This window comes from Hemicordylus capensis, chromosome 3, assembly GCF_027244095.1.
Source record: "Hemicordylus capensis ecotype Gifberg chromosome 3, rHemCap1.1.pri, whole genome shotgun sequence".
In the NCBI taxonomy this organism is placed as follows: Eukaryota; Metazoa; Chordata; class Lepidosauria; order Squamata; family Cordylidae; genus Hemicordylus; species Hemicordylus capensis.
Window position 1 is genome coordinate 336120318 of NC_069659.1, and position 27395 is coordinate 336147712.

Consider the following 27395-nt stretch of genomic DNA (forward strand, 5'->3'; position numbering starts at 1 on the left):
AAATGTTTGTTGAATATTGGGTACAATAAATGAAATAAGGGTTAGAAGGTAAGTACTTAAGATATTATCAGACATCTCACTGAGGCTTGTAAATAGCAATTAGAAGTTACCTCTAGGAATCTAGGGAAGCTTGAAAATAGTCCCTCCACCCCCTGCCCTTTTTTAAGGTCACGGATGACAAATATTGGCATGTCTGGACAGGAAGGCTACTGTAAATTTATGTTGGTTGCTAACTTTTTATTTAAAAGTTTGACCTACGGTAGCTGCAGCCAGTAGCATTTTAAGGCTTTTCTTGAATATCCAACATTATGTACAGTGGATGACATCCAAATTAATGTATGCACCAAATAATGTTTCACACACGCAGTGGGGAAGGGTGATATTTGCCAACCCTCAACTTCCTCTTATAGCCCTTACTTACTTAAAATAAGGGTTCCATAACCCTCATGGGGGTTCCATGGCCTTCAGGAGTATATTTTCAGGAGGCATAGAGGGCTGTAGAAGGAAGAGGGAATTGGTGAAAAATGCCCATTCCACTCTGTGTGTGTGATACTTTATTCATAGCACACATCTTAGTCTGAATGCCTTCTTGAGATGTTGTTTAAAAGAGTAGAGGGGATTGCTGTATCTACATACACTGCCCCAAGAGCATGCCGGTAAGCCCCACCCTGGTGCTGACACACTCGGAAGCCTCATTCTCACACTGAACACACTTACAGTGTTTGCAGAAAAGTGGGAAGAATTCTGCCTATGATCAGAAGGCTGGACATAAACACTGTAAGCACATTCAGCGTGGCAATGAGGCTTCTGAGTACAGCACCAGAGTGGGGCTCACTTGGGATGCTGTATACAGGTAGAGCATCCCTTTTTATAAACAATAGAGTTCATAACTAAAGATTGTGGGACAGTCTTTCGCATTTCATATTGTATGAGATAACTGAGCAAAGAGACACCTTTTTAAAGCAATGATTCTCTTATATTTCGTAGGGGAAGAACAATTGAGTATCCCCAGTACAGCATCCCTCCAGTGGCTGTTGCTGGTGTCTACCTTATGTTTCTTTTTAGATTGTGAGCCCTTTGGGGACAGAGAACCATCTTATGTATTTATTTTTCTATATAAACTGCTTTGAGAATTTTGTTGCATATAAACATTTCTTGTAGTATTCTTCTGCTATTTAATGCTTAGCTGCAGTATTCAGATTAACACAACCTAGTATTCTACCAAAGAAAAACCACAGGGCTCTGTGGTCGCTAGGAGTCGACACAGACTCGACAGCACACTTTAAGTTTAGGGATTCCTTCCATAGGTTGACTATGGTTACAAGGGGGGAAGTGAAAAGGCCTGATGAAGGGTAATAAATATAGGTTGGTTGGTCCAAAGTCAGGTTGGGTGTGTGACAGGCATGCCGTATGCGATGCTGTTACTGTGTGGGCAGGCGGCGCAGGCCCAGCCACACTTGGCCCTCAGCTTCCCCTCTTCGGTGCCTGCAACAGGAGATATGGGGGCAGCACAGTGCAGGCCGGTGGCATGGCCACCACCCAGGTCTTCATCAAGACACCCCACCACCACCACCATGATGGAGGATCTGACTTCAGACCAGGTCTGGTCCAAAGGGTGCCACTGGCTCTATTCACTGATTACAAAAGGGATTTTGTACTAGGAAAAAGCTTATGTGATCGCACCCCTTATCGTTGGTCTGCTCATAGTGCAGATAATGTTCATATATCCTGCAGTTGGCATACTCGCAAGAAAAAAATTATTTCGTTGCAACTAAAAAAAGTGGTAATAAAAATTCTCTTCAATATTCCAGAGTTACTAACTTCTTTATTTATGGTACAAGACCAAACATAATGTACATACAACAATCAGCAATAGTACAATTATCAGAAGAAGAAAAAGGAAAAGAAAAACACATAAAACATATCAATTAAAATTAGTTAAAACATTTCATATTTTTATAGCAGCTGCACAAAATCTGGCCATGGCCAAGGTAATTCCCTTGTGCTGACCTGACAGGAAGAGCTCAACACAGAACTCATCCTGATGTCACCAAAATTTGCACAAATAAGGTTCAAGCCAGGAGGTACGGATGGTTTTGTAAAAGGTACAGTGTAAAAGCACATGTACAGTTGTCTCAACCACTTCTGCACCACAGGGACATGGTCGGTCCTTATAAGGGACGCCCTTATACCTTCCCTCCAAAACCATAGATGGCAGGACATTAAATCGAGCCTGGGAGAATGCTCTCCTTTGGGTCAGAGCAGACAAGTATGTAAGATAAATTGCTGGAAGTGGGTAACTTGAGAAGTAATCATTATAAGCTCTTATAGATACCCTACTCAGGTCGCTTTGTTTCTCCTGGTCTCAAATTCTCTGTTTTAAAACTTTTTTGACTAAATCTGGGCCTAAGGGGCGTATGAATTGCTCAGTAAACCCACAATCACCCAGTATGACCTGTACATTTTTCTTCCAAATGGACTGATATTCGTCCTTTAAAACCAAAGGAACCAAGCCCAACCCATAAGAGTTAATTTTGTGCCAATAATTAAATGTAACCAAGCCTGGGCTACTATCCTGGTAATGTCCACCTCTAAACAAAGCGACGCATTCGAGACACAACAAGGGAGTTGGAAAATACCTCGTAGAAATCTCGTTTGAACCCGTTCAAGTGACTGTTGATTTCCTGTCAAAAAAATCTGTATTCCTTAGAACAGCTGGGCTAGAATTTTAGCTTGGTAAACCTTCAGCGCAGCAGGAATAGAATAGGCCCCTATGGTGTAAAAATGTTTTAATACAGCTGTGACTGTACGTTGAGCCTTAGTGGCTAAATAGTCATAGTGGGGTCTCCATGAGAGTTATGAGTTATGAGTTCTCAGAGCCCTCCACAGGCCAACAAGCGTAGTAGATAATAATGCTGCATCGTCTGCATACAGCAAGATAGATATCATTTTGCCTGCTAGCTTGGGTTGATGAAAAACAGGGTCATCTAAGAGGGGGATTAAATAATTAATATAAAAATTAAACAGGAAGGGAGCCAAAATACAGCCCTGTTTAACCCTTTTCTGAACTGGGACAGTCTCCGCTAGATGACCGCTGTCATACTTAACCATCAGTGACGTGTTTTCATAAAGAGTACAGATTTTTAAAAGGCGAGAATCAATGGAGGACCTAGCTAGTTTGTTCCAAAGACGCGTCCTAGAAATTGAGTCAAACGCGGCCCTGAAATCAGTGAAGGCCACATATAACAAAGAGTTTTTACTAGAGTATTTCTCTATCAAATGGGAGAGGACCAAGGCACCGGCCAGAGCGAAAGCCTGCCTGTTTTTCTCTAAGGATGGAATTCTCTTCAACCCAGGTGATAAGTTTGTGGCACAAATGCCTTGCATAAAGTTTACTAACTATACATAATAAACTTATTGGGTGGTAATTAGAGGGGTTACAATGCTGACCTCCCTTATAGATCGGTGTAATGATGGCCGTATGCCAGTCCTCGGGAATACGACCCACCTAATCAATGTACGTGAAAAGCTTAGCTAGGATTGGGGCCCACCAGTCGATATCAGCTTTAAGAAGTTCCCCCGGGATCATATCTTTACTGGGGGATTCACCAAATGGTGCCAAGATCTTTTAAGGCCTGACTCAAATTTTTCACATTTGAGGTTATACCTCAGTGTAACTTTATGTATAAATGTAACTTTTTATGGAATCTTATTTCTTTATATATAATTCTCTTAAACGTACCTGTCGCTAATCCCATGCATGGCAGCTCTCACGAGAGTTCGTGAGCAGCTGTCGGACTTGCGACGAGGACAGGGGAGAAAATTCTCTTCAACCAAGGTGATAAGTTTGTGTAGTGGTTAGAGTGCTGGACTAGGACCGGGGAGACCCAAGTTCAGTTCCCCATTCAGCCATAATACTAGCAGGGTGACTCTAGGCCAGTCACTTCTCTCTCAGCCTAGCCTACTTCACAGGGTTGTTGTGAAAGAGAAACTTAAGTATGTAGTACACCGCTCTGGGCTCCTTGGAGGAAGAGTGGGATATAAATGTAGTAGTAATAATAATAATAATAAAAAAATAGGAATGCCAGCCATTGGGAGCAGGAGGAGGCGGTGGCCCAGCGGTGGTCCAACAAGCCCACCAGCCAGAAAGGGCCGGGGGTGGGGGTGGCGGAGAAGCTGGAGGAGAAGCCGGTCCGAAAGGGGATGGGTGGGAGGCAGAAGTGGTGCCAGCCTGAGGCACAGATGCTCTACGCCAGGCCCAGCTAGTTTTATTGTATTTTCTCTTTTGCAAACCTCCTTGAGATACATTATGAAGGGTATTACTTTATACATCATAAAAATTGAACAATAAATACCTGGAATAAATGAAAGGTGTTGGCAAGTTGTAGTTTGGCACCTGCCAAATTGAAGATCATGATGTGCAAGTGTATATTAACTAATGCAGCAAGTATGCAAAATTAGCTGAAATTGTTCAATAGGCCACTTAAAAAATACAGCATGAAAAAGACACTGTGTGTGTGCGCGCATGTGAAAAATGTTGGCATACATCAAACTGAATGCAGACTAAGGATTGTAGGAGCCAACAATATTTCTCAATTTTCTTGGATAAAAAGGGCTTTAAAGCACACAGGCAGACTTGATTTTGAAATAAGAGGTTCTTCTGTCTTGTTTCAAAAATATGTTCTACATAATTTGAGGATTTATTCTGCATAACAAAAATGATATACACCTAATTTGTAATATAGAAACAAATTATTTGGGTCCTTCGTATTGGAAATGTTATGTATAACTCTGTCATTCTCTTCACAGGAAGTAGAAATGTTAAGTAGTTCAAAAGCCATGAAGGAGTTAACAGAAGAGCAGCAGAATTTACAAAAAGAACTTGAATCTTTGCAGACTGAACATGCTCAAAGAATGCAAGAGTTTTATGTTGAACAGAGGGACTTGGAAAAGAAGTTAGAGCAGGTGATAAAGCAAAAGTGTACCTGTGACTCTAACTTGGAAAAGGACAAAGAAGCAGAATATGCAGCTCAGGTGAGCAGAAAACATTCATCTTAACCTATTAGCAGTATGTCTTCCCTCATTAATTACCTGTAGAATCATTACGAAAAAGCAGCAAAATCACAATGCTATGGCATGTGCAAACTAATGTCAGTATTTGAAATTAAGTATTTAAAGCCATAAATGGCAAATGTTTGTATCATAATATTACAAAATTCTATAGGCAGTGACAGCACTGTAAAGGTGTTTGCATAATGTATTTGATCCTTTTTGCTGGATGGACTTCTCACATCCTGCTCAGAAGGGCTCCTAAACTGTAGTCAAAAACGATTGTCTCCAGTTATAGTCTGATTTTATTAAGCATTTGGTATGGACCACAGGGGAAAAAATAGCAACATGATAAAACACTTGTGGGTTCTGTTCAATGTCTGCGAGAGAGTTTTTCCCTTCTCCATGTGAGTGTTTACTTCCAGTATTGGTTTTGCTTTAACTTCAGTCAAATGTGAATTTAATGCTCATGTAAAAGGAACCCCTTGAACAGAAAAAACGTGAGAGACCATCTGAGATGAAATGTACAACCTGAGCAATATAGTTGGGGGCAGGGGATGGAGAAGGGGGCTAAAAACACTAATCTCCCTCCAAAAGGAGATAGCAAAGAAGATGCTCTGTTGCATTTTGGCTAGGGACTTCTCTCCCTAGAGCTTCTGTTCCTTCCATTCCTGCGGTGATCCCCAAGAAGTTAGGAATGGGAGCATATAGATTGGAACAACCCATCCCCACCCACCAGTAATGCACCAGAGAAAAGATGGAACATCATGATGCCGTTTCCTTCCCTGGAGCATTATTGACTGGTTGCCACAAGGAAAGCAGCATGTTGAAACTGCGTCTGCCTATTTAGACAGCATGTTTTGGAAGGAGTGATATAACTTCCGCCACCAGCACCCTGTACTCTCCGCTGCCATGGGGTGGCTTAAGGCGGATTGGGGGTGGGGCTAATCGGCCGGTGGGGGGCCAGAAAGGAGGTTTCACCACTTCTGCTGCTATCCTGGATTATGGGGTGGCTGGGGTGGGGGAAGGCAGCGCAAGGAGCTGGATCAGCAGTGGCGGTTGGTGGTGGGGGTGGGGACAAGGAGAACTAGAGGCAGATGCTCTGCATCAGACCAGCTAGTACATATAATTACTGACACGATGTGCACCATTTTGAGAAGGAGCATACAGCAACAACACGACTGTGGGCTCAAAAAGCAGTGAGCACAGTGCTGCTGATGTGTGGTTGTGCGAGTAGTGTCCCCACAGTTTCTCCCATTATGCCGAATGTCTCTGCAACAGTGTGCATCACGTTGGCTAGTAAATGCAAGTATTGTGGTGAGTTAGGCTATGAAAACCAACTTTGCTTACAACTATTTTAATTTTTCTATATACTAGCTATTCTTTTAAAACACATTTAGCACTCTATGGAAACAATCACTATTAATGTTGTACATGGTGCCCACACTCCTTGTTCACTTTTTAAAAAAATTTGCTAACTAGAGAAAAAGCCTTAAGTGCCCTCTGAGTATCATACACATTTAGTGTAACTTACTTATTAAAATGTGGATAATAAAGAGAAATTAGGGTGTCCTCCCCCAATGAATGCTGCATTTTGGTTAGACACACACAGACCTTTGTTAGTCATATGGCCAAAACATGGGTTAAAACATGCATGAATTCAGATATTTCTCTACAAAACACCAGCTTTGGTCAATTTACACCATTCTTTAATTTTCAGTGAACTTACTTCAAGTTAAGTTTGTATGCAATTACAATCTAAAGTTATAGCCCATCTGGGTATGGATGCTTTTTCTACCTTACTAGTAGTAAAGAAATAACGTTGCATCTATGCTACCTTTCTCCACTAGATGGCATTTACAGCTCACTAATACCAGAAAAATTGCAGGCCTTGTGTGCCTGAATGGCAGGCTAATCTAAGTGTGTCATGAGAAATGTTTTCCTTTCAGGGCAAGTTCTGTCTCAAGTAGTCTGAAACTTCATATTGCTGATCATTTCAATCACTGCTGAGTGAAAAAAATGTATTATGGAGATGTTTTCATACATATTTTTACTTCTATTCATATTCAGAGGCGTATCTAGAGAAAATAGCACCTAGGGCAAACACTGAAATTGCGCCCCCCTGTCCAAGCATCTGACACCCATCTTTCAGATAACTTTACCATAATATCAGCTGAAAAATACAAGTCAGGCTCGTTAATCTTTTAATATTTCAAAAACTATTTAGCAGTGGATGTAGCCAGACCAAAAAATGCTGGAAAACTACACATTTCAGTATGCTGGGGCTCATGAAATACCCAAATACTATGTGGAGGTGTACTTGGAAAACTAAACAGAAGTGTCTGTCTAATTCTCTGCTATGCATTGTAGCATCACCATTACATAAGTTTTAAAAATCAATGGAGAATTTGACTTTTCCCAGATACTCTGTAAATAATTAAAGGATATGCAGAGTAAACTGTGTCACTGCTTGGAATATATTCTAGTATTTCAGAAAGACAGTTAAAATGAGAGAAAGAGAGCAAGAAACTCCCAGTGGGCCTTAATATTAAGGATTTCACACTGAGTCAAAGACAAACTCACCATTAATAGCCATATTAGCAAGACATCACATTTAACTCACTTACCACAAGAAGCAAAGTAAGAGCAAATGAATACAATCCTAGGTCATAAGTGTCAGCTCAGTATTCACAAGCCCTGATTCTCTGTACATAGTGCCAATGTGAATATGTGTACAGTGTCTTATATTATATATTTTTAAATTTTTTTACCTGTAACCCCTTTGGGGGGCTTCCTAAAGGCTGTGGGGGGGATTTGCAAAGGTTCCCCCTCACCCTGCTGGCCTCTAGGGCCTCACAGGTACCCTTTGAGCATGTGCATGCTCAAATGGCCTCTGCAAGGCCTGGCATGACCTAGAGCCTCACAGAGGCCATTTGAGCATGCACGGTGGCCATTTTGGTTTTGGCAGCCATTTTAAAATTTTTTTTACAAAATGGCGCCCCCCATCAAGTGGCACCCGGGGCACCTGCCCTGCCTGCCCTACCCTAGATACGCCCCTGTTCATATTCTAACCTTTAGGTCAGAATCCAGTCTTCTATAATCTTCACCTGCTACTGATGAGTTTCCACCAGTTCAGCAGCATTTAAACAAGACCAAGCTGGTGTTGTAGACCACCTTTACTTTGAGATTATTTTGACAAAGTTACCCACCAAAGTATCTTCAGTAAATTTAGTAGTCATGGGATAAGGGGACAGGTTCATGTGTGGATGGTTGAAGGACAAGAAACTGAGGGTAGGAATCAATGGACAGTTTTCACAATGGAGGGAAAAAAGAAGTGAGGTTCCCCAGGGAACTGTGCTTGGACCAGTGCTCTTTAACTTGTTCATACATACCCTGAAGTTGGGGTAAGCAGCGAAGTGCCCAGATTAGAAGATGACACTAAACTATTTATGGTAGTGAAATCCAGAACAGTGCCAAAAGGATTTCTCCAAACTGGGTGAATGGGTGACAAAATGGCAAATGAGGTTGCATGTAAGCAAGTGTAGGCCTTCTTTTCTGCCTAGCTATATTGCTGAAGAAACCACTCCCATCTGAGCATCCCCAGGGAATAATTGTATGTGCATGAGAGAGTGGTTGCATATGGGAATGTCTTAAAGCCCAACCTTTTCAGTAAAGCACATTTGTGCTTCTAAGGTAACAAAGAAGATAGAAGGAAACCTCAAAAGTATGCAGGAACCATTCTGGATAATACTCAAACACGTTTTGAGTCAAGACACTTCTCAGAAGCAACTAAAAAAGAAATAAATGCCTTAATATGTCATAGATTGGCTGCTTTGATCTAGCATGGAGATAGTTGGAGGGGGGCCTAGTTAATATCATAAATGCATTGCTGAGGGAGGGTAGGGTGCCTCCATGTTTGAAGGAGGCAATAGTTAGACCTCTTCTTAAGAAGCCTTCCTTGGATCCATCAGCGATGGATAGTTATAGGCCAATCTCCCTTGGTTGGGCAAGGTGATCGAGAGGGTGGTGGCTGACCAGCTCCAGGTGGTTTTGGAGGAAACTGATTATCTAGACCCATTTCAAACTGGCTTAAGAACGGGCTATGGGGTTGAGACAGCCTTGATCAGCCTGATGGGTGACTTTTACCGGGGAATCGACAAAGGAAGTGTGACTCTGTTGATTCCTTTGGATCTCTTGGCGGCGTTCAATACCATCGACCATTGTATCATTCTGGGTCACCTGGGGGAGTTGGGGATAGGAGGCACTGCTTTGCAGTGATTCCGCTCCTATCTCTTGGATAGATTCCAGATGGTGGAGCTTGGCGACAGTTGCTCCTCAAAATGGGAGCTGTTATATGGAGTCCCCCAGGGCTCCATTCTGTCACCAATGCTTTTTAATATCTACATGAAACCACTGGGTGAGGTCATCAGGAGTTTTGGTGCTGGGTGTTATCAGTATGCTGATGACACCCAAATCTACTTCTCTTTTGGTGTTCATTCCCTAAATGCCTGCCTACAGGCAGTAATAGGCTAGATGAGGGATAACAAATTGAAGCTGAATCCAAGCAAGACGGAGGTGCTCATTGTAGGGGCTCAGAATCTGAGGGGTGAGTTAGATCTCCCTTGAAAGGAGCAGGCACGTAGCTTGGGAGTACTACTGGACCCAGGCCTCACCCTGGTTTCTCAGGTGAAGGCCATGGCCAGGAGTGCTTTCTATCGGCTTCAGCTGATTCAACAGCTGCGTCCATTCCTTGAGGAGGATGACCTCAGAACAGTGGTGCACCAGCTGGTAACCTCCAGGTTTGACTACTGCAATGCGCTCTACATGGGGCTGCCTTTGTATGTAGTTCAGAAATTTCAGTTAGTTCAAAATGTGGCAGCCAGACTGGTCTCGGGGCCAACTCAGATAGACCATATTATGCCTTTTTTGAAACAATTGCTCTGGCTGCCGATATGTTTCCGGGCAAAATACAAAGTGCTGGTTATTACCTTTTAAAGCCCTGAACAGCTTAGGCTCAGGTTACCTTAGAGAGCGCCTTCTTCTGTATGATCCCCACCACATGCTAAGGTCATCTGAGGAAGTCCGTCTCCAGTTATCACCGGTATGTCTGGTGGTGACTCAGAGGTGGGCCTTCTCTGTAGCTGTGGAATGCACTCCTTGCAGAAATCCGTAATTTGAACTCTTCATTGGTTTTTAGGAGAGCCCTTAAGATCTATCTGTTTGGTCTGGCCTTCCAGGGTTTTTAAATTGTTGTAAAGGGTTTTTAAATGTACCTGTTTTTCAGGGTTTTTAAACTGTTTTATTGTTTAACTCTTTTATGGTATTTTATAACTTTTAATTGTTGATTGATTTTAATTGTTTTATTTGTAAACCGCCCTGAGCCAATTTTGGAAGGGCAGTATAAAAATTGAATGAATGAATAAATAAAAACAAATATAAATATTAGTATCTGCAAAATGCTAATATATTCATTTAAAAACCATAAGGTACATGCCTTATTCAAGAGAAATGTACAAAGCTTCTGAAATGGAGCAAACCATACAGTATGCAATATGTTGTAGAGCTTTCATTAAAACTAATAATCCTGTCCCAAAAGGGCTCTCAATCCTTTTAAAAAATCAAACAAAAGTTAAAGGCGTGGGGGGAGTTGTCAGAGAGGAGGGTCCAGAAGGTACTTGGTCTTCCTCTGGCTGATGGAGAGGCCCCACTGCTTGCTTAGCCCTCTGCTGTAGCCTGGGGATAATGGATACAACCCACAGTTGCAGAATAGTGTGTGCCTGCACCAGTCACATAACCAAATTTAGATTATCTGAGCATTGCACAGTGTATGTGGTAGTGGATGAGAAGCATCTAGTTGTTGGGAAAAGTCTGAAATGTATTCACATAGTGTACCATAGTTGATACTAAGTTATGTAGCCTGTTTATCAGTTTCCCCTTGTACTATCCGCACTGAGAAATGGTGATGCAGAACAAAGTGATCCTACAAACTCATTCATCGTGGGCTTTTTTTTTTTGGAAACACATAATTTTGATTCTAGAATTGTATATAAAGATATATTCAAAAGTTCTCTTAACTCTCATTTCCTCTTCAAATCTGCAGTTAGCAGAACTGAGACAGAGGCTGGATCATGCAGAGGCAGATAGGCAAGAACTCCAAGATGAACTGAGACAGGAACGAGAAGCAAGACAAAAACTAGAGATGATGATCAAGGAACTGAAACTTCAGATTCAGAAGTCTTCAAAAAACAGCAAAGGGAAATAAAGTGCCAACAAGATTGGATCTGCATTTCTCCAGCAGGGCTAATATATTTTACTTGTCAAGGAGAAGTCAAGCCATGGATCAACGAAGGTATTTGGGACAATCCACAGGAACATCTCCTATGCAAGCAGCATCAATTAAGCAGGAGCTGTGCAGTTCCTAATCATTTCAATGAGTTCATGCACAAGAGAAGTTCCCAGTAAATTGTTCTCAATGTATGCATATAAATATGTAATGATATACATTTGTACAATTTTCAGACTGATGAAATATGTGCTGCCTTTTCTTTTCTTTTTTTTGTTCAGAGCACTGTTGAAACTTTGGGTTCTACAGGGCTCATTATGTGTTTATTTGACAAGTAGTCTTGAGGACTCTATTTTTTACTGAAAGCAACTATCTTTTTTCCAAAATATGCAGCATCCACATACTTGTTTTCTGTTGCATGTGTGCCATTTACATAACATATATTTATAGATACAAAAATCTAAAATGGGCAGGGGGGAGTCTGACTGAAGATATATTTGCCCTCTTTAGTTGCTCTACTCTATTTCATTTGATGGGTAATGCTGCTTAACTAGATTTTTTTCCATAGTTGAAGGGTTTTCCAAATGCAGATTTTCAGTATTAACTGACAGATGTTAAATGCCAATTGTTAACTCTTAAATGCCAAATGTCCGTTCTTTTGATAACCTGTTGAATACTGTTATGAAAAGGAGTTGCTGAAATTGAGTTCAAGATCTGTTCCTTCTCAATTCCTTTGGGCAACTGTTCAGGAGAGCCTGACAGAAAATTTCACATTTGATACTGTTCTTTGAGTTTTCCCCAAACACTAATAGAAGCTTGAAAATGTCAGCCATATTGTAGAGTGGCAGTTTTTAAACATCAAGTGAGTGGGTTACATCATTAGCAATAAGGTCCTTGTGTGTGGATTTTCATTGAGTGCATGGAAGTAGGTGGTCTTGACATCTTAAAGTAATAAAACATTGTGGAGGAACTGGAAGATACAATGATGTGAACATGATGCTGCTTTTTTTTATGGCAAGGTAACCATTACTTTTTCAAAAGTGTCATTTAAATGGTTTATGTCTTAAGAAAAATGCTTAGGGCATCTGACAGCAGTATGGCAATTAGTCTGGTGCCAGTTAAAAAGAAGTTAAATTCAGAGGCCAACATCCTCACTAATGCTACAGTGTGCAAAGCATTTCTGCAGTGTTTAGTAATGCAGAGTTGCGCTTGCACATGGGGGCCCAGTTTTCACCATCCCCCCCCCCACTAAAGAGAGGTAGGGGATCTGTGAAAATTGTGTCCCCACATTTGCAGTGCAAATCTGCATTACTAAAAAATGTGGAGGCACTTTACACATTGCACCCCTGCACTGTTGCTGAGAATGTCAGGCATTGGTTTTTAGTGGTAAGTTAATCTGGAGAATCATGTTCAGAATAGTGAATAAAGTAACTAATGGTTTGGTGTTTTTTTAAACATGTTTTCCTATAAAAAAAACTATATTGGATGATGTTTTTATTCTTTGAAAAGATGTGCAGTTTTTTGCTTATTCAAACCCTTCATCAAGTAAAAAGGAAGCTAATAAGTTATATAGAAGGTAGTCTGCTTACTTGGATTAAATGGTCTAATGGTTCAGCATTTAGCCCATTATATATACACTACATTACCAGCAGCTGGGGGTTGGAAAGAGGAGAGAGAGTTTCTCCCCCAAAGTGAAAGTCTCTCTAAATAACTGAACATAACTAGAAATGTGACCAATATATTTCACAAACATTCTAATTTATCTTGCCATGGTCTAGCTATAAGTGGCTGGCAGCATACATCCATGAATAACCTGCAGTGCTGATAGTGATTCATGTCCAATAATTGTGTACAATATTCATCTACATCCACCTCCAATCTATGTGTGTGGCGGTCTGCTACGTGTGCACATCTGGGGCGCTGTAATTCTTTTTGTATGCATCTACATGTAAAGACCAGTTCACACAACCAAATTTGCATGTGTCAAATTTTATTTCTGTTTTCATTTCATTCTGTTGCCAATTTTTGGCTGTTCAGTCCCCAAAGCAACTTGCACCAATCTAAAGGACAAACTGATCTAATGTTACAGACTGTCATCCTATGAAGGTTTACATGGGGTAAGCCCTATTGAGCATAGTGAGACTTGCTTCCAAGTAAATTTTAAAATGAGACTGCAATGTAAATTAAAAGGCCTGGTAAAATAAGTGTGTTAACTGTACTTCTAAAAGGGCTACTGGTGCATATCTGGTAGGTTTCTTTTCTGAGGAAATTCCAAAAAAAGTCACCACCAAGAAGGCATTACTTTTTTTCTTTTTCTTTCTTTTCTATTTTTTTTATAGAAGACAAGCTTGCTTCTCCTGGTGATGGGAACCATAATATTTACTCTTGTCAACTTTCAGTTGGGAATTTCATATAAGAGAGATTCCTTCAAATATTGTGCACCCAGGCAGGTTAGGATTTTAAACAACAAGGCCAGCACCTTAAATTTAGCTTGAAAACTAGCTGGAAGCCTATGGAACGCTTGCAGATTTGGTGTAATTGTATGGGACGCTTGCATGATAAAGAGTTGCTGCATTTTGAACTAGCTGAAGACCTTGGATTATCTTTGCATTACCACAATATGCAGAACACTAGTATAGTATCATCTGGTGGGATATCTGGGTGGTGGTGCTGCATCTGGGTGAAACACTTTTGAAAATCCAGGAGCTCAGCCAGATCCAGGAACGCTGCAAACCTTATTGTCAAGTGAGAATTTGACACCTTTATAGGTAAATTCACACAATTTTGGGGCCTCTCAGTGATAAGCATCTTACCTAGATTGAATTTGTTCATTCACTCTCAAGCCATCAAGGATCTAACCAGATATATTGATACTGGTATAGAGTGATTATGCCTCGCCCCAAATCCCTGGGCAACCTCTCCCAGAAGTTACACATAGATGGTAAATAGCATGTAGGGAAAGAATAGAAACTTGTTGGACTCTGCAGCCTAACTGCCAAGGTTGTGAGTTTGTGAGCTAACTTCTTTTTTAAAAGAAGTTTTTAACAAAGAAGTTATTGGAGTTGGTGAAAAAGTTGTGTGATTGTTTCCCTACATACTCAATTTACACATAAATACAAAGCTTTTTGAAATTGAGTTGGTTGATGCTGGCATAAATTCTGAAGTCTGACGACTGGACTCTTGCAGAAACGATCTTAAGCTGCTGCTATCTGTGTTAACAAGTGTTAAACACTCTGCCCATAATGGTGTCCTCTGCCTCCTGGGGTGAACAAAAACCCCGAACAATCTTCTAAATAACTTGTAATTGGGCTGTTGTTGTTGTTTTGCATCACCATCAGCTGTTTCAAATGCAGCACAGTGCTGTTGAAGAAACAAAATTTAATGAAAAAACTATTGCTCATGTTTTTGGAATTGTAAACCTGTGGGTTTAACATACTTAAATATTATAGTATATCCCAACCTTCAGTGTTTACTTTTCCTGTTATAGAACATACCATGGTTGTGTTTAATCTTTGTTTTAAAAGCAGGTAAGCATCTTTCACGCAGGTTGTACATTGAAAGGGAAAGCCATGTTTTAGTGAATATGAAAAATTATTTGTGTTAATAGTTCTTCTGCATGCTAAAATGTTTTGCTTCTATTAGATCTTGGTTCGACAGTTGCCTATTATGTGCTAGTTACTCTGAGATAACTCCTAAGCCCATTTCAGCCTCTGACTTGTTTACACATGTCCAAGGGGTGAATCAGAGGTTGAGGGCAAGAAGAGTCTCTCTTTCTGATGGGAACACTTTAGAGTAACTAAAAAAAACCTCAAGGTGATCAGCCCAAGTGAATGGCTGATCACCTTGAATGAAATTCCTGGTTTATGTTTGCAGGGGTTACATTAGGGTAATAGCCCTGACAGAATCTCTTAATCTTGATTATGTGGGGATCACTTGTACACCTCAAAACTTAAATACTATTTTGTGCAAACAGGTCTGAATCTAGCATAGGCATACTTAAGACCATTCACATTGAATGGGATTTTAAGTACATTTGCCTCTGTTGGATTGTAGCCACTGTTTGAAATTAGATATTGGAGGTAGAAGGTACCATTAGATATAGATATTGAGATTCTGAGTTTGAATTTATTATCCTGGCAGGAGGAGAAAAATACTTTTTTCTTCTTGTGCAAGCAGCAACATCATGTTTGAACAGTACTCAGCACAAGTCATCCCACTGATCTCTGGAGATATATAGAGCTGAAAGGTCCTAACAAAATGTTTAGTTTTTGACGAGCAGTAATGCCTGTGGTTAAAGGTTAAAGCCACTGGAAAAATGCCCTTGCCATCACATATTAATTCCAGACAATAATCCTAGTTGCATGGTGTGCATCTTTCATGAGCAATAAATTGATGTCTGAACTGGCCGTGTATGTGTGTGTAAAGAACACTGAAAAGAAATAGCAAAGCATTCTTTCATAAAATTATTGCATTTAATTAATTCCTGCTTTCGAGCCCTAAACACAAGAGGAGGCTAGCTATGGTCTGGAACTAGCAGACACGTCAGACATTTTTTGAATAGACACGAAGCCTGTGTGTGTTCAGAAAATTTGAGTTCAACCCAGTCTGAATTTGACAATATTTGATTCTCTGGGTTCTGGCGATGTCTGATAGCAGTTTGGATTCAGAATCCGAGTTCAGACTTAAATTTTGATTTCCCCCCCCATAGCCAGTCAGTGGTGAAATCGAGGGGGGGGGGCTACATGTTCCCAGAGCCTTGAAAATTGCACCACACGTTGGGAAGGTCAGAGCCCCCTATAGTGGAGTTGAAGAGAATAGGTCAATCACCTAATTTTTGGTGATTTTTGTTTTAAACAATTGTGAAATCTGGCTTATTTTGAGCCAAAACTTTACAAAGATTTATGAAACAGAAGACCTTCCTTGAACCATCATTCCACCAGCATGTGGAGGAATCTGCCCTTTGCCTTCATCAAATACCCCTTTTGTGGAATGCATGGGCAAACAGTTAGAAAATCTGGCACACATGAAGTCCACATTGGAAGAACACTGTGTAATTCCCCTCCCCCCCCTCCCGCAGGCAATAGGTTTGATTTTTTTAAATCAGAGGAAAACACTGATTTTTTTGGATCTGAAGCCCCTCCTTGGACCATCATTCCACCCCATGTGGAGGGAAAAGGACATTCCTTTGATTTTATATTTTTTTCCTCTCCATTGCAGGAACAGGCAGACCTTTTAAAAAGGATTAAAAGGACTTCACACATTTTATTCCCTTAATGGCTAGAAGGGAAAGTGAGAAATTCATTCTAACTACAGAAATGTTCAAAGTACTTTCATATTTACTGACTCTGTTTCTGGAATGGGGAAGAGAAAAATTAATATAAAATCAATGGAATGTCCTTTCCCCTCCACATGAGGGTGGAATGATGGTCCTAAGGAGGGCTTATCCTGAACATTTTTAAAGTTCTGGCTTGAAAGAAGCCAGTTCTAACCCTTTTTATTTTTAATTCCCCCATCCCTCCCCCCAAATCAAGAGTTACCCAAGGATTAGGAAAAACACAATTCTGCCATTGTGGACCTCATGTGTGCCAGATTTCATAACTTTGTCCATCCAGTCCGGAAATATAAAGGGGGGAGGCAGAAGGGACTGGGGTGTGCACAAAATTGGTTTGCCTGGTTGATCGAGTTTGGACTGGGCATGTTCAGTTTTGTGCACCTCAAAACATCCCCGAACAACCCCTGGTTCAGTTCAGGGGTTCAACTTTCAAGTCTGAAAATTCACTGCCTCCCGCTTCTGGGGCTTCTCTGTGGCTGCAGATGTGTGTGTGTGGGTCCCCCTCCCCCACTGGTCTCCAGTTGGTTACAAAAATGCCTGGTTTGGGCAGTTTGGCCTGTTCTGGACCTGTCCTCCAAGGTGGTGGCTGTTGTGGAGGCCACTGTGCATGCCCAATGGGCCTCTGCATGTTCTGGGTCATGACACGGCCAGGCAGAGGCCAATTGGACATGCGTGGCGGCCTCCAAAATGGCCACTGCCATGGAGGGCAGGCCCGAAATGGGGCCGATAACTGCCCAAACCGGGCATATTTGTAACAAACTGGAGGCCAGTGGCGGGAGAGGGAACCTCTGGAGGGAGACACACACACACCCTGTGCCCATGGAGAAGCCCCTGGAGCAGGAGACAGTGAGTTTTCAGACTTAAGAACCTGAACCAGGGGTTGTTTTGGCTTGAGACTGGGCCAAAAAGTGGCAGGTTTGGTTCGAGCCCGGCTTGACGCTGAGCCTTCGAATGGAGCATGCTCAATGTTGAGCTGGTTCAATACTGAACATATATGCACACCCCTAAAAGGGGCAAGCTGTTACCCCTTTTGATTAAGGCAAAGGGCAGATTCCTCCACATGCTGGTGGAATGATGGTCCAAGGAGGGTCTTCAGTTTCAGAAATTTTGTTTTTTTAAAAAAACTCCTGGCTTGAAACAAACCAGATTTTCACCAATTTTTTTAGCCATTTTAAATAGAAATCTCAAAAATTCACCAAAAACCAGGGCATTGACCAATTCTCTTCAAAATCACTACAGGGGGCTCTGACCCCTTTCCCCACATGTATGGCAAGTTTCAAGGCTCTAGGACCAACCAGTGACTTTTAAGTGAATTTATTTTGATTTCCCCATTCACCTCTATGGGGGGAAATCCTATTCCATTTTGCTAATCCTGAATTGCTGAAGTATTTCCATAATTGATTTTGATAATTTGGAATTCTGACTTTACAGATAAATTAAAAAAAAATATTTTGGGCTAATAAAATCCAAATTTTTTAAATCTAAATTTGCACAGGCCTAATAGAAAGTAGCTTTCCAGATAACAATGCAACTGAATATGTTCATACTTTCCCCTTTCCATACTTTCCACAAATTTTTCCACTGTTGATGGGGAAAATGATTTTATAGAGTGTATTTTTGGATCCAGTCAGGATTTGTAATCATGTAAAATTTCTGTTCAAAGATAGTGCAGCAATTTAAAATGCAAGAGCCGGCATTGGTCTTAAAAGTTGCTACAACAATGGAAACTGAACCAGTGGTGGGAGTTCTGACTATATTTTAGAAAAATGTGTGTTGGGATAAGAGAGAATGCTACTTTCAGATTTACTGTCTCTGAAAATCTGTTTAAAAAAACACAACCAACACCCCAAAATATGAACTTGCTACCCTTGAATTGCACAATTCATTTCAGACTCCTTTACCTAAGACTTTCATGTAGGTGTTAAGTAATTAATACACAGAACTGTGCCATAGGTGTCGATCGTCACCAAGAAATAGTTTTCTAGTAAATTGTAAATATTCTATGTTTTACAGCAACTAGTTTCCTACATTGATCTCTTGACTTGCAGTACATAATGGGTGATTTACTCCACTGCCTGTATGACTTGAACTGCATATAAAGACTTTGCCCACTTATAGAGACCTATGACAAATTATCCCATCAACTTGAATTTGCTCTCTTAGCCTTGACATGCCCATTTTGTAAGTTAATTATTAGTAAAGGCTTTACCAGCAAAGTTCACCAGTGTTCTTGGCCTTTCAAATAAGAAATTTGTTTCCCAAATTGTTTTCTCCACTAAAATTTCTAAAAAGGGCTAAAATGTTTTTTAAGCTGCAGTTCAGGAATGCCTAGAAGCAAGGCTGCCAAAAACTAGAATCTGCTTCCAAGGTTTATCTTGCTTTTGAACAGAGAAGTTTTGTGCAGAGTGCAACAGACTCTGCAAGGAATATAGGAGTGGATCTTTATCTTTTGGGGGCAGTCCTAAAGACACCCAGACGTGAGAAAACAGCCCTTTAAGATTAGATCAAAAGCTTTAGCAAAGTCTCTAGGCGTATTCAGACAAGTTGTATTCTTCAGTAGGATCTATATCACTTAGCTTGAGTATTTGAGATAAATATGGTAGTTATGGGGTATATTTTACATTCTTGGATTAATTTTATTATATATATTTAATATATTAATAGTTGTAAAATCATTTGTACATAGTCAAGGTATCGTAATGCAATCCTTGCAGTAGTCTATGCTATAAGGCGTATAGCGCGCTGTGAAGAGGTTTACCTATTCAATGCTGCTTTGTCCTACATTCTTGGAGCCATGAGTGATTGTACTTCTGCATTTCTCTTGGCTTCAGTTTGAAAGAGCTGTGCAGAATTTTTAGTTATAGCTATGTGGATGGCTTACTGCTACAGCTTGGAAGCATTTTCAGGGGACAATGTAGCTGACCTTAAAACACTTTTCAAAGTTGGCTCTCCAAAGTTCTTTTGATCATTAGAAAAGCATTTTTTTAAAATTGAAAAAGATCATCCTGTTTTAAACAAACCATGATAGTATGATAAAGCAACAAAATACTTAAATGCACTTGTAATCCTGTGCTTAAAATATTTTAATTTATGCTGCTGTTGCAAAGTATCTCTGTTCAACAAGCAGCAGATTGCTCTCTTAATGATATTTCCTACAACATGTTCATTCAGTCCATCTGTGCTAATGAGAGGCAGTCTTCAATTTCCTTACTGGAAAGTTCTCAGATTTTTTTATTTTTTATTTTTTGCCTCTATTATGAAAGCAAAGGCCATACATTTATAGATTGCACAAATGTGCTTTGAAGCCTTCAAGCACAGTGAAAGGAATTTTATTTTTAAAAATTGAATATCCAGTGAAATACAGTAATCCATTACACTATTTAAAATACCTCACTTAACGAAAAAAGGAAGCACAGTTGTAATGTATCTAAATAATTCTAGTGAACACACAATATATTGTGTGTCTAAATGTTCTGATGCAGCTATGTTGCCTTTCAGAATGAACAGGTCTGTGACTGACACAATTCTATTTACGTGCATTCATTATGCTTCTGAGTGTGTGTTGATGCTGACATCTTTTAATATATTGCCACAATCTAGAGGTGTGTGCAGCCAGCTTTGCGTGCTTTTGTGGGACCTGGGACACGTTTCTTGAACAGCAGGTTCCCTGTGCCACATAGCAAATCATTTTTTGAAGTTTCAAAATCAGTTTGTAATGTGGCATGCAATATGCTGTTTAAAGGGGGGGGGGGGAACCATGGCCAATTGGGTATGCACAAAAGTACCATTCTGGATTGTGACCAAAACCTTCAAAGAATCATCTATAAAGTATAGTTTATAGAGTGTTTGTAGAACCGTTTTTCAATCAAGGCAACATGGAATGATTGGAGTAAAACAATGACCGAAAGTGAGATCAGTGTGTACCTACCAACAATTTTCAGTGATTTGCCAATGATGTATAGTTCTATAGTTTGGAGTTGCTGTGGTTGCATTACATAACACACAAAACTGTCCTCTACCTCATGTGATACGAACAGATATTTTATATGGTTTTAGTAAAAACAAGATGCATTTATCTGGTCACTTAGTTTACAAAATTTTGAATTATATTTATTGAAACATGACATACTGTGCTCTTAGCTTATACCTCAATTGTATTTTGTGCAGTTTTCCATTTTTCATGCATTGTAAATATCCTGTATAGATTGTGGATCCACATACAAATAAATAATTCTGATGTCAAGCACCGCATCTTCTTGTGCTTTATATACCTGTATGTCTGTGAATTGAATGTTTTGTACAAAACATTTCTCAGTGTCAGTTTTGTGCAGCATACATGTTAGCTTTCAAAATGACATGGATCAGCAGATCTGTACGACTGTTTTCAAACAGGCCTGCACAACATAAGGTCTGGGAGGCGAGCCAGATTGGGCCACGGGGACTTCCTTTGCTGGTCCACAGGTAGGAATATCCTGTAAAATAAGCAAAAAACTGCACATCTTTTCAAAGAATAAAAACTTATTCAATTTCTATACTGCTTTTCATTAAAATAATCTCAAAGCGGTTTACAATATAATTAAAACAATGCATAATTAAAATATAAAGGTTTCAAAAATTAAAATGCATAATACAAAAGTAAAGATGATATAAAAATAAAAAATATATAAAAAAATTAATAACCCATAAAATAATACATAACACAAAGCAGCAGTCGTTTTTTTAAAAAATACTCTTCTTCAAAAGCCTGGGTGAAGAGCCATGTCTTTCCCCCTAAAAACTGCCAAGGAGACCATGGAGTGGATTTCATCCAGGAGAGCATTCCAACGCCTGGGGGCAAACAACCAAGCCTCTCTCACTGTCAGCATGCGGAGCAGAGCCCCCTCTGATCTGGTCAAGTGGGCAGGAACCCTTGGGAGCAGGTAGGGATGTGCATGGAACCGGTTCTGTGCACTCCTGGGAGGGTGGGGGGGTGCCCTTATCTCCCTCGCCTTATTTCCCCTGCTGGTGCCACTGTCAAAATCACCGGCGTGGGGTGACTGTATACATTCTTGCCACCCTGCAATACCCAAAGTGGCTGGCGCATGTGTGAGCATTATGCACGTTTGCCAGCCACTTTGGGTATTTGCTGACTGAGGTGGCAAGAGGATATACCGTTGCCCCACACCAGCGATTTTGACAGCGGTGAGAGCGGGGAAAACGTGGCGAAGGAGGTAAGGACACCCTTCCCGCACCTTAAAGCAATCCCCTTCCCACCTTTGAACTGGCTCGAACACTGGTCTTTCAAACTGGTTTGGCAGTCTGTGAATAGACCTCCGAACCAGTTCGTGCACACCCCTAGGAGCAGGCGGTCCTTCAGATACCCAGGGCCCAAACCGTTGTTATCCTGTCTATCCTCTTGTTCCTCTCTTCTGTCGCATTTTGCGTATTGATTATGTCTCGCATTCCCCCTACCCCACCCCACCCTGGCCTCTTACAGCCACAAAAGTATCTCTTAGAAAGTGTAAACACAACAGTGCTACTCCAAGCTTCCCTTCTCAGACAGCTATTCCTTGTGCCTGGCCTGCTTGGGGGAAGCGCACTGGACCAGACTTGTGTCTGGTTTGCCAAGGCTTCACAAAACAGGCCTGCCATAATCAGGCCATCCGCCTTTGGTTGTTTCTTTGGTAGATGGCTCTCCTAATGAGCTTGTCTGTCATCGGACATCAGGAAAGCCAGATCCTGCTCCTGTCTGTCTCACCTGTAGGGGAGGACCTCAGACTGATGCAACAATACAGGCTTCTTCTGAGGCAGGCACCTGCTGGTTACAGGTGAGAAAACTGCCACTGGTCAATCTGGTTTTTGAAAATATGCAAAATTTTGTTTAAAAGAAGCAAAAGTGGGATGATTCTTCTTTATGAAGAACAATCCCTCTTTCAAGCCACTGACAGTTTTCTCATGAGATGAAAAATAACTCTTGTCAAAGCAGCCAGCTTCTGCTCTATCTCTGTCTGTTGTAGAGGAGAGCTGGTCTTGTGGTAGCAGCAAGACTTGTCCCCTTAGCTAAGCAAGGTCCACCCTGGTTGGATATGAATGGGAGACTAGAAGTGTGAGCACTGAAAGATATTCCCCTCAGGGGATGGAGCTGCTCTGGGAAGAGCAGAAGGTTCCAAGTTCCCTCCCTGGCATCTCTAAGACAGGGCTGAGAGAGATTCCTGCCTGCAACCTTGGAGAAGCTGCTGCCAATCTGTGTAGACAATACTGAGCTAGATAGACCAATGGTCTAACTCAGTATATGGCAGCTCACTATGTTCCTATCTCCGTGCAGCATTCAGATTAGTTATGACTAAGCACCATTAAAATCAATGAATGTAATCATGACTATCGGAAGTTCCATTTATTTCAATGGGACATCGTTGTGACTATCTTAGTCTGGATGCTCACCTATAATTTGTATGTTGTCTTAAACCTCTCAGTAAGAGATGGGATAAAACTGAGTGTGTTCCTCTCCATAAAAAGCAATCATGATGTTTTCTGCCTGTGATATTGTTCTGCTTAAAATTATTACTATTTCTTAGAGTATTTCCATACTGATCATAGCTGTTTACATTTATTTATTTATTACATTTATAGACCGCCCGATCCAAAGGCTCTGGGTTAAAACGACATAAAACCAAACACCATTTAAAACATACTGCTTAGAACAATACAAATCAATTTTAAAACAATTCAAAACCATTTAAAACCAATTAAAAACCGCCCTGAGCCATTTCGGAAGGGCGGTATATAAACTGAATAAATAAATAAATACAGAAGAAGGCACTCTCTAAAGGTAGCCCGGACGCAAGCTGCTTAGGGCTTTAAAGGTAATAACCAGCACTTTGTATTTGCTTGGAAACATCAGCGGCCAGTCTGGCTGCCTCATGTTGAACTAACTGAAGTTTCTGAACTACATACGAAGTTGAGCACACAGAGCGCATTGCAATAGTTAAGCCTGGAGGTTACCAGCTGATGCACCACTGCTTTGAGATTGTTCTCTTCAAGGAATGGATGCAACCATTGAATCAGCCAAAGCTGATGGAAAGTGCTCCTGGCCATAGCCTCCACCTGAGATACCATGGCGAGGCCTGGATCCAAGAGCACTCCCAAGCTGTATACCTGTTCCTTCTGGGGGAGTGTAATGCCATCCAGCACAGGAAGATCTAACTAATCCCTCAGATTCCGGTCCCACACAATGAGTACCTCTGTCTTGCTTGGATTTAGTTTCAATTTATTATCCCTCATCCAGCCCATTACTGCCTGTAGGCAGGCATATAGGGAGTGAATGTCATTTCCTGATGATGATGATGATGATTGATTGATGATATGGAGAAATAGATTTGGGTGTCATCAGCATACTGATAACACCCTGCACCAATTCTCCTGATGACCTCACCCAGCAGTTTCATGTAGATGTTAAAAAGCATTGGTGACAGAATGGAGCCCTGAGGGACTCCATATAATAGCTCCCATTTAGAAGAGCAACTGTCACCAAGCTCCACCATCTGGAATCTGCCTGAGAGATAGGAGCAGAATCACTGCAAAGCAGTGCTGCCTATCCCCAATTCCCCCAGGTGATCCAAAAGGATACCATGGTTGATGGTATCAAATGCTGCCGAGAGATCCAAAAGAACCAACAGAGTCACACTCCCTCTGTTGATTCCCTGGTAAAGGTCATCCATCAGGCTGACTAAGGCAGAATCAACCCCATAGCCTGCTCTAAAGCCAGTTTGAAATGGGTCTAGATAATCAGTTTCCTCCAAAACTGCCTGGAGCTGGTTAGCCACCACTCTCTCATTCACCTTGCCCGACCATGGGAGATTGGAGACCAGCCTATAACTTACCCAACATTGAGGGATCTAGTGAAGGCTTCTTAAGAAGTGGTCTAATCACTACCTCTTTCAAACAAGGAGGCATCCTATCCTCCCTCAGCGATGAGTTAATGTAATTAACTAGGCCATCTCCAACAATTTCCCTGCTAGACAGAAGCAGCCAAGTAGGGCAAGGATCAGGGGCGGAGCTATCATTGTGCAAAAGGGGTCCATAGAACATGAGCTGCCAATGGGAAGGGCCACTGAAGCCCACAGGTGTGTGGCTCGGGCTCCACAAGAGCCCTGAGCTAACTCTGCCTGCACACCGCTCTCCACTGAGGGGGAGAAAGGGAAATTGGTACTTCCAGGCAGCAAGCGCTGCCTGAAATGACAGGGCGGAGCTTGCTCGGGCTCTCCGGAGTGTGATGCCACGCCTCCTTTGCATGCGACATCACACACACAGAGGGGCCGTGGCCTCGAGCTCTGGAGACCCTGAGCAAGCTCTGCCCTGGAAGCAGCTATTTCCCTTTCTCTCCCTCAATGGAGGGAGAGAGAGAAAAATAGAGGCTTGCAGGCAGCAAATGCTGCCTGTAATGAATGGGCAGAGCTGGCTCGGGGCTCACTGGAACCCGGGCGTGTGGGGAGTTCCCTCGGGGCTCTTACGGAGCCTGAGCCACGCCCTGTGCATGCGATGTCACGTGCATGGGACGTTGCTTGAGGGCCCCCCGGGCGGGGCCGGACCCAAGCCACCATTTGGCTGGCTACGCGCATGGCAAGGATCCAGAGAACAAGTGGTAGGCCGCACTGCCCCAAGCAGCTTGTCCATGTCCTCAGGCATCACAGATTGAAACTGATCCAATCTAATGCTGCAAGAGGGATTACTGGACACCACCTTAATAGACTCTGCAAAAACAGTAGCGTTCAAGTTGACCTGAATACAAGAGATTTTGTACACAAAGAACCCATTAAAAGAACCCATTACACAGCAAAACAAAAGGTGGTCCCTTGCCCAAAGGGGGCTCACAATCTAAAACCACCACTTTTGGTGCAAATAACTTCACTGGGGGGGGGGTTGTGACGGAGGGGATGATGGAAAGGGAAGAACTAACCCCCCAAATGCCGTGGTGCCAGTCCATATTACATATTACCTTCTCCTACACCACTGGTTTATGTGGTGAAAAGGAGAACCTGTTTTCAGCCCATTTCTTAAGACCCGGTTGCACATTATGTTCAATATAATACAATCTGTGTACAAATGTATAGTTATCCCCATATTATGTTTAATGCATATACTGAAGTACCCTTTTCTGTACCCAGCATTTGAGAAGTTCACTTTTAAAACAAATGCATATACAGTCATTCACACAACATGTACATATGACTAGAGATCTGTATGTACCTACAACATAATGCCTGACTTTAATGAAGGGTTTAATGTAACCTGTAGTTTGTCCCTCAGAGCAGCAAAAAGACGTGTGTAACAGTTCTTTGTGATCCAAGACAATGTGACAAAGACTTTACACCAGCCTTAAAATACTTCACATTTTTGTGCTACCATTTAAAAACAAACCACACTTTTGTGACTTCGCATGCACCTCTTCTGGCAACTGGCCAAGAGATAAGGTTCTTAGGCCAGGATAATCTAGTCTCCTTACTGGAACAGTAGCAGAGAGCAGAGGAGTGGCAGCAGAGGCCGTAGTTGTCGCCACCTCTTAGTGATGTGGTGTTGAGAGGCTGTTGTGTTAGAATTTGAAAGCATTGCTCTTAGCACCACAGTTACCTCTTCTGGCCACTAAGTGTGTGCATTGTTGTTGGGGTGGTGGGAGATGTAGTTCAATAACATCTGGAGAACCAAGTTTGAGAACTCTTGTGGTCCATTCATACTTAATGTTCAACACTTGTACAATTCGTGTAGGCAAATATAGTCATGTTAGGCTGAACGTAGGTACAAAAGTGCACTGAGTGGTTAGAGTGCTGGACTAGGACCGGGGAGACCCGAGTTCAAATCCCCATTCAGCCATAATACTTACTGGGTGACTCTGGGGCAGTCACTTCTCTCTTAGCCTAACCTACTTTACAAGGTTGTTGTGAGGAGAAACTTAACTGAGTTCAAATCCCCATTCAGCCATGAAACTTGCTGGGTGACTCTGGGCCAGTCACTTCTCTCTCAGCCTAACCTACTTCACAGGGTTGTTGTGAGGAGAAACTTAAGTATGTAGTAAGTACTCTGGGCTCCTTGGAGGAAGAGTGGGATATAAAATGTAGATAATAATAATAACTTCCTATCTATACCGTGCATTTGAAAGGCCTGTATTCTGGTTCACTTTTTAAATTAATTCACTCAAACACTTGAATGAGTACACATCTGTACGTTAGTACAGCATAATGTCTGAAACATGCTCTGATAGAAGAAATGGGGGTTTTCTGTTCCAACTGGGTGTGGCTAAACTGGCTTCCACTGCCTTTCCTTTTGGCAGAAAACTCACCCCAAATGGAATGTAGCATCCTGGGTTTTTCTGCAGTACAAAGGGCCTGTGAATGCTGGGACTCTTTAGTTTTAGAAAAAGGCAACTCAGAACAGACTTGGCAGAGGATTATCAAACTGCATGATGTGGAGAATGAGCGAGAAAAATGCCAGTCCATTCTCTGTACCAGAGTTCAAGGTCACCCAGTTAAACTGACTGGGGAGAGATTTGGGGAACTCCTTCAGGCAACACGTAATGAATGTATGGGATTTGTTGACACAGGATGTGACAAGAGCTGTGGCTGCTAGCTTAGAAGGCTTTAAAAGGAGATCAAACAAAGTCATGGAGGATTCACTGGCTACTAAAGTAAAGTGGTGTATGGTGTAAATATGGTGTATGGAATTACACCAGGGGCAATTCATTCATTCATTCATTCATTC

At 41.6% G+C, this 27395-nt stretch overlaps 1 protein-coding gene across 6 annotated transcripts in view; it reads left to right on the plus strand.

Moving 5' to 3' along the window:
- SKIL (SKI like proto-oncogene) overlaps positions 1–20907 on the plus strand; it is a 41990-nt gene extending 21083 nt beyond the window's left edge. For 5 of the 6 annotated variants that reach the window (XM_053307059.1, XM_053307058.1, XM_053307057.1 and 2 more), the window contains exons 6-7: positions 4810–5034; positions 11150–20907. In XM_053307059.1, coding sequence (XP_053163034.1) covers positions 4810–5034; positions 11150–11311 — 387 coding nt within the window. In that variant the 3' untranslated portion in view covers positions 11312–20907. Of the gene's footprint in view, positions 1–987; positions 1791–4809; positions 5035–11149 lie in introns of those variants that run through there. The other variant, XM_053307062.1, reaches the window with a different exon arrangement.
- The last annotated feature ends 6488 nt before the right edge of the window (positions 20908–27395 follow it).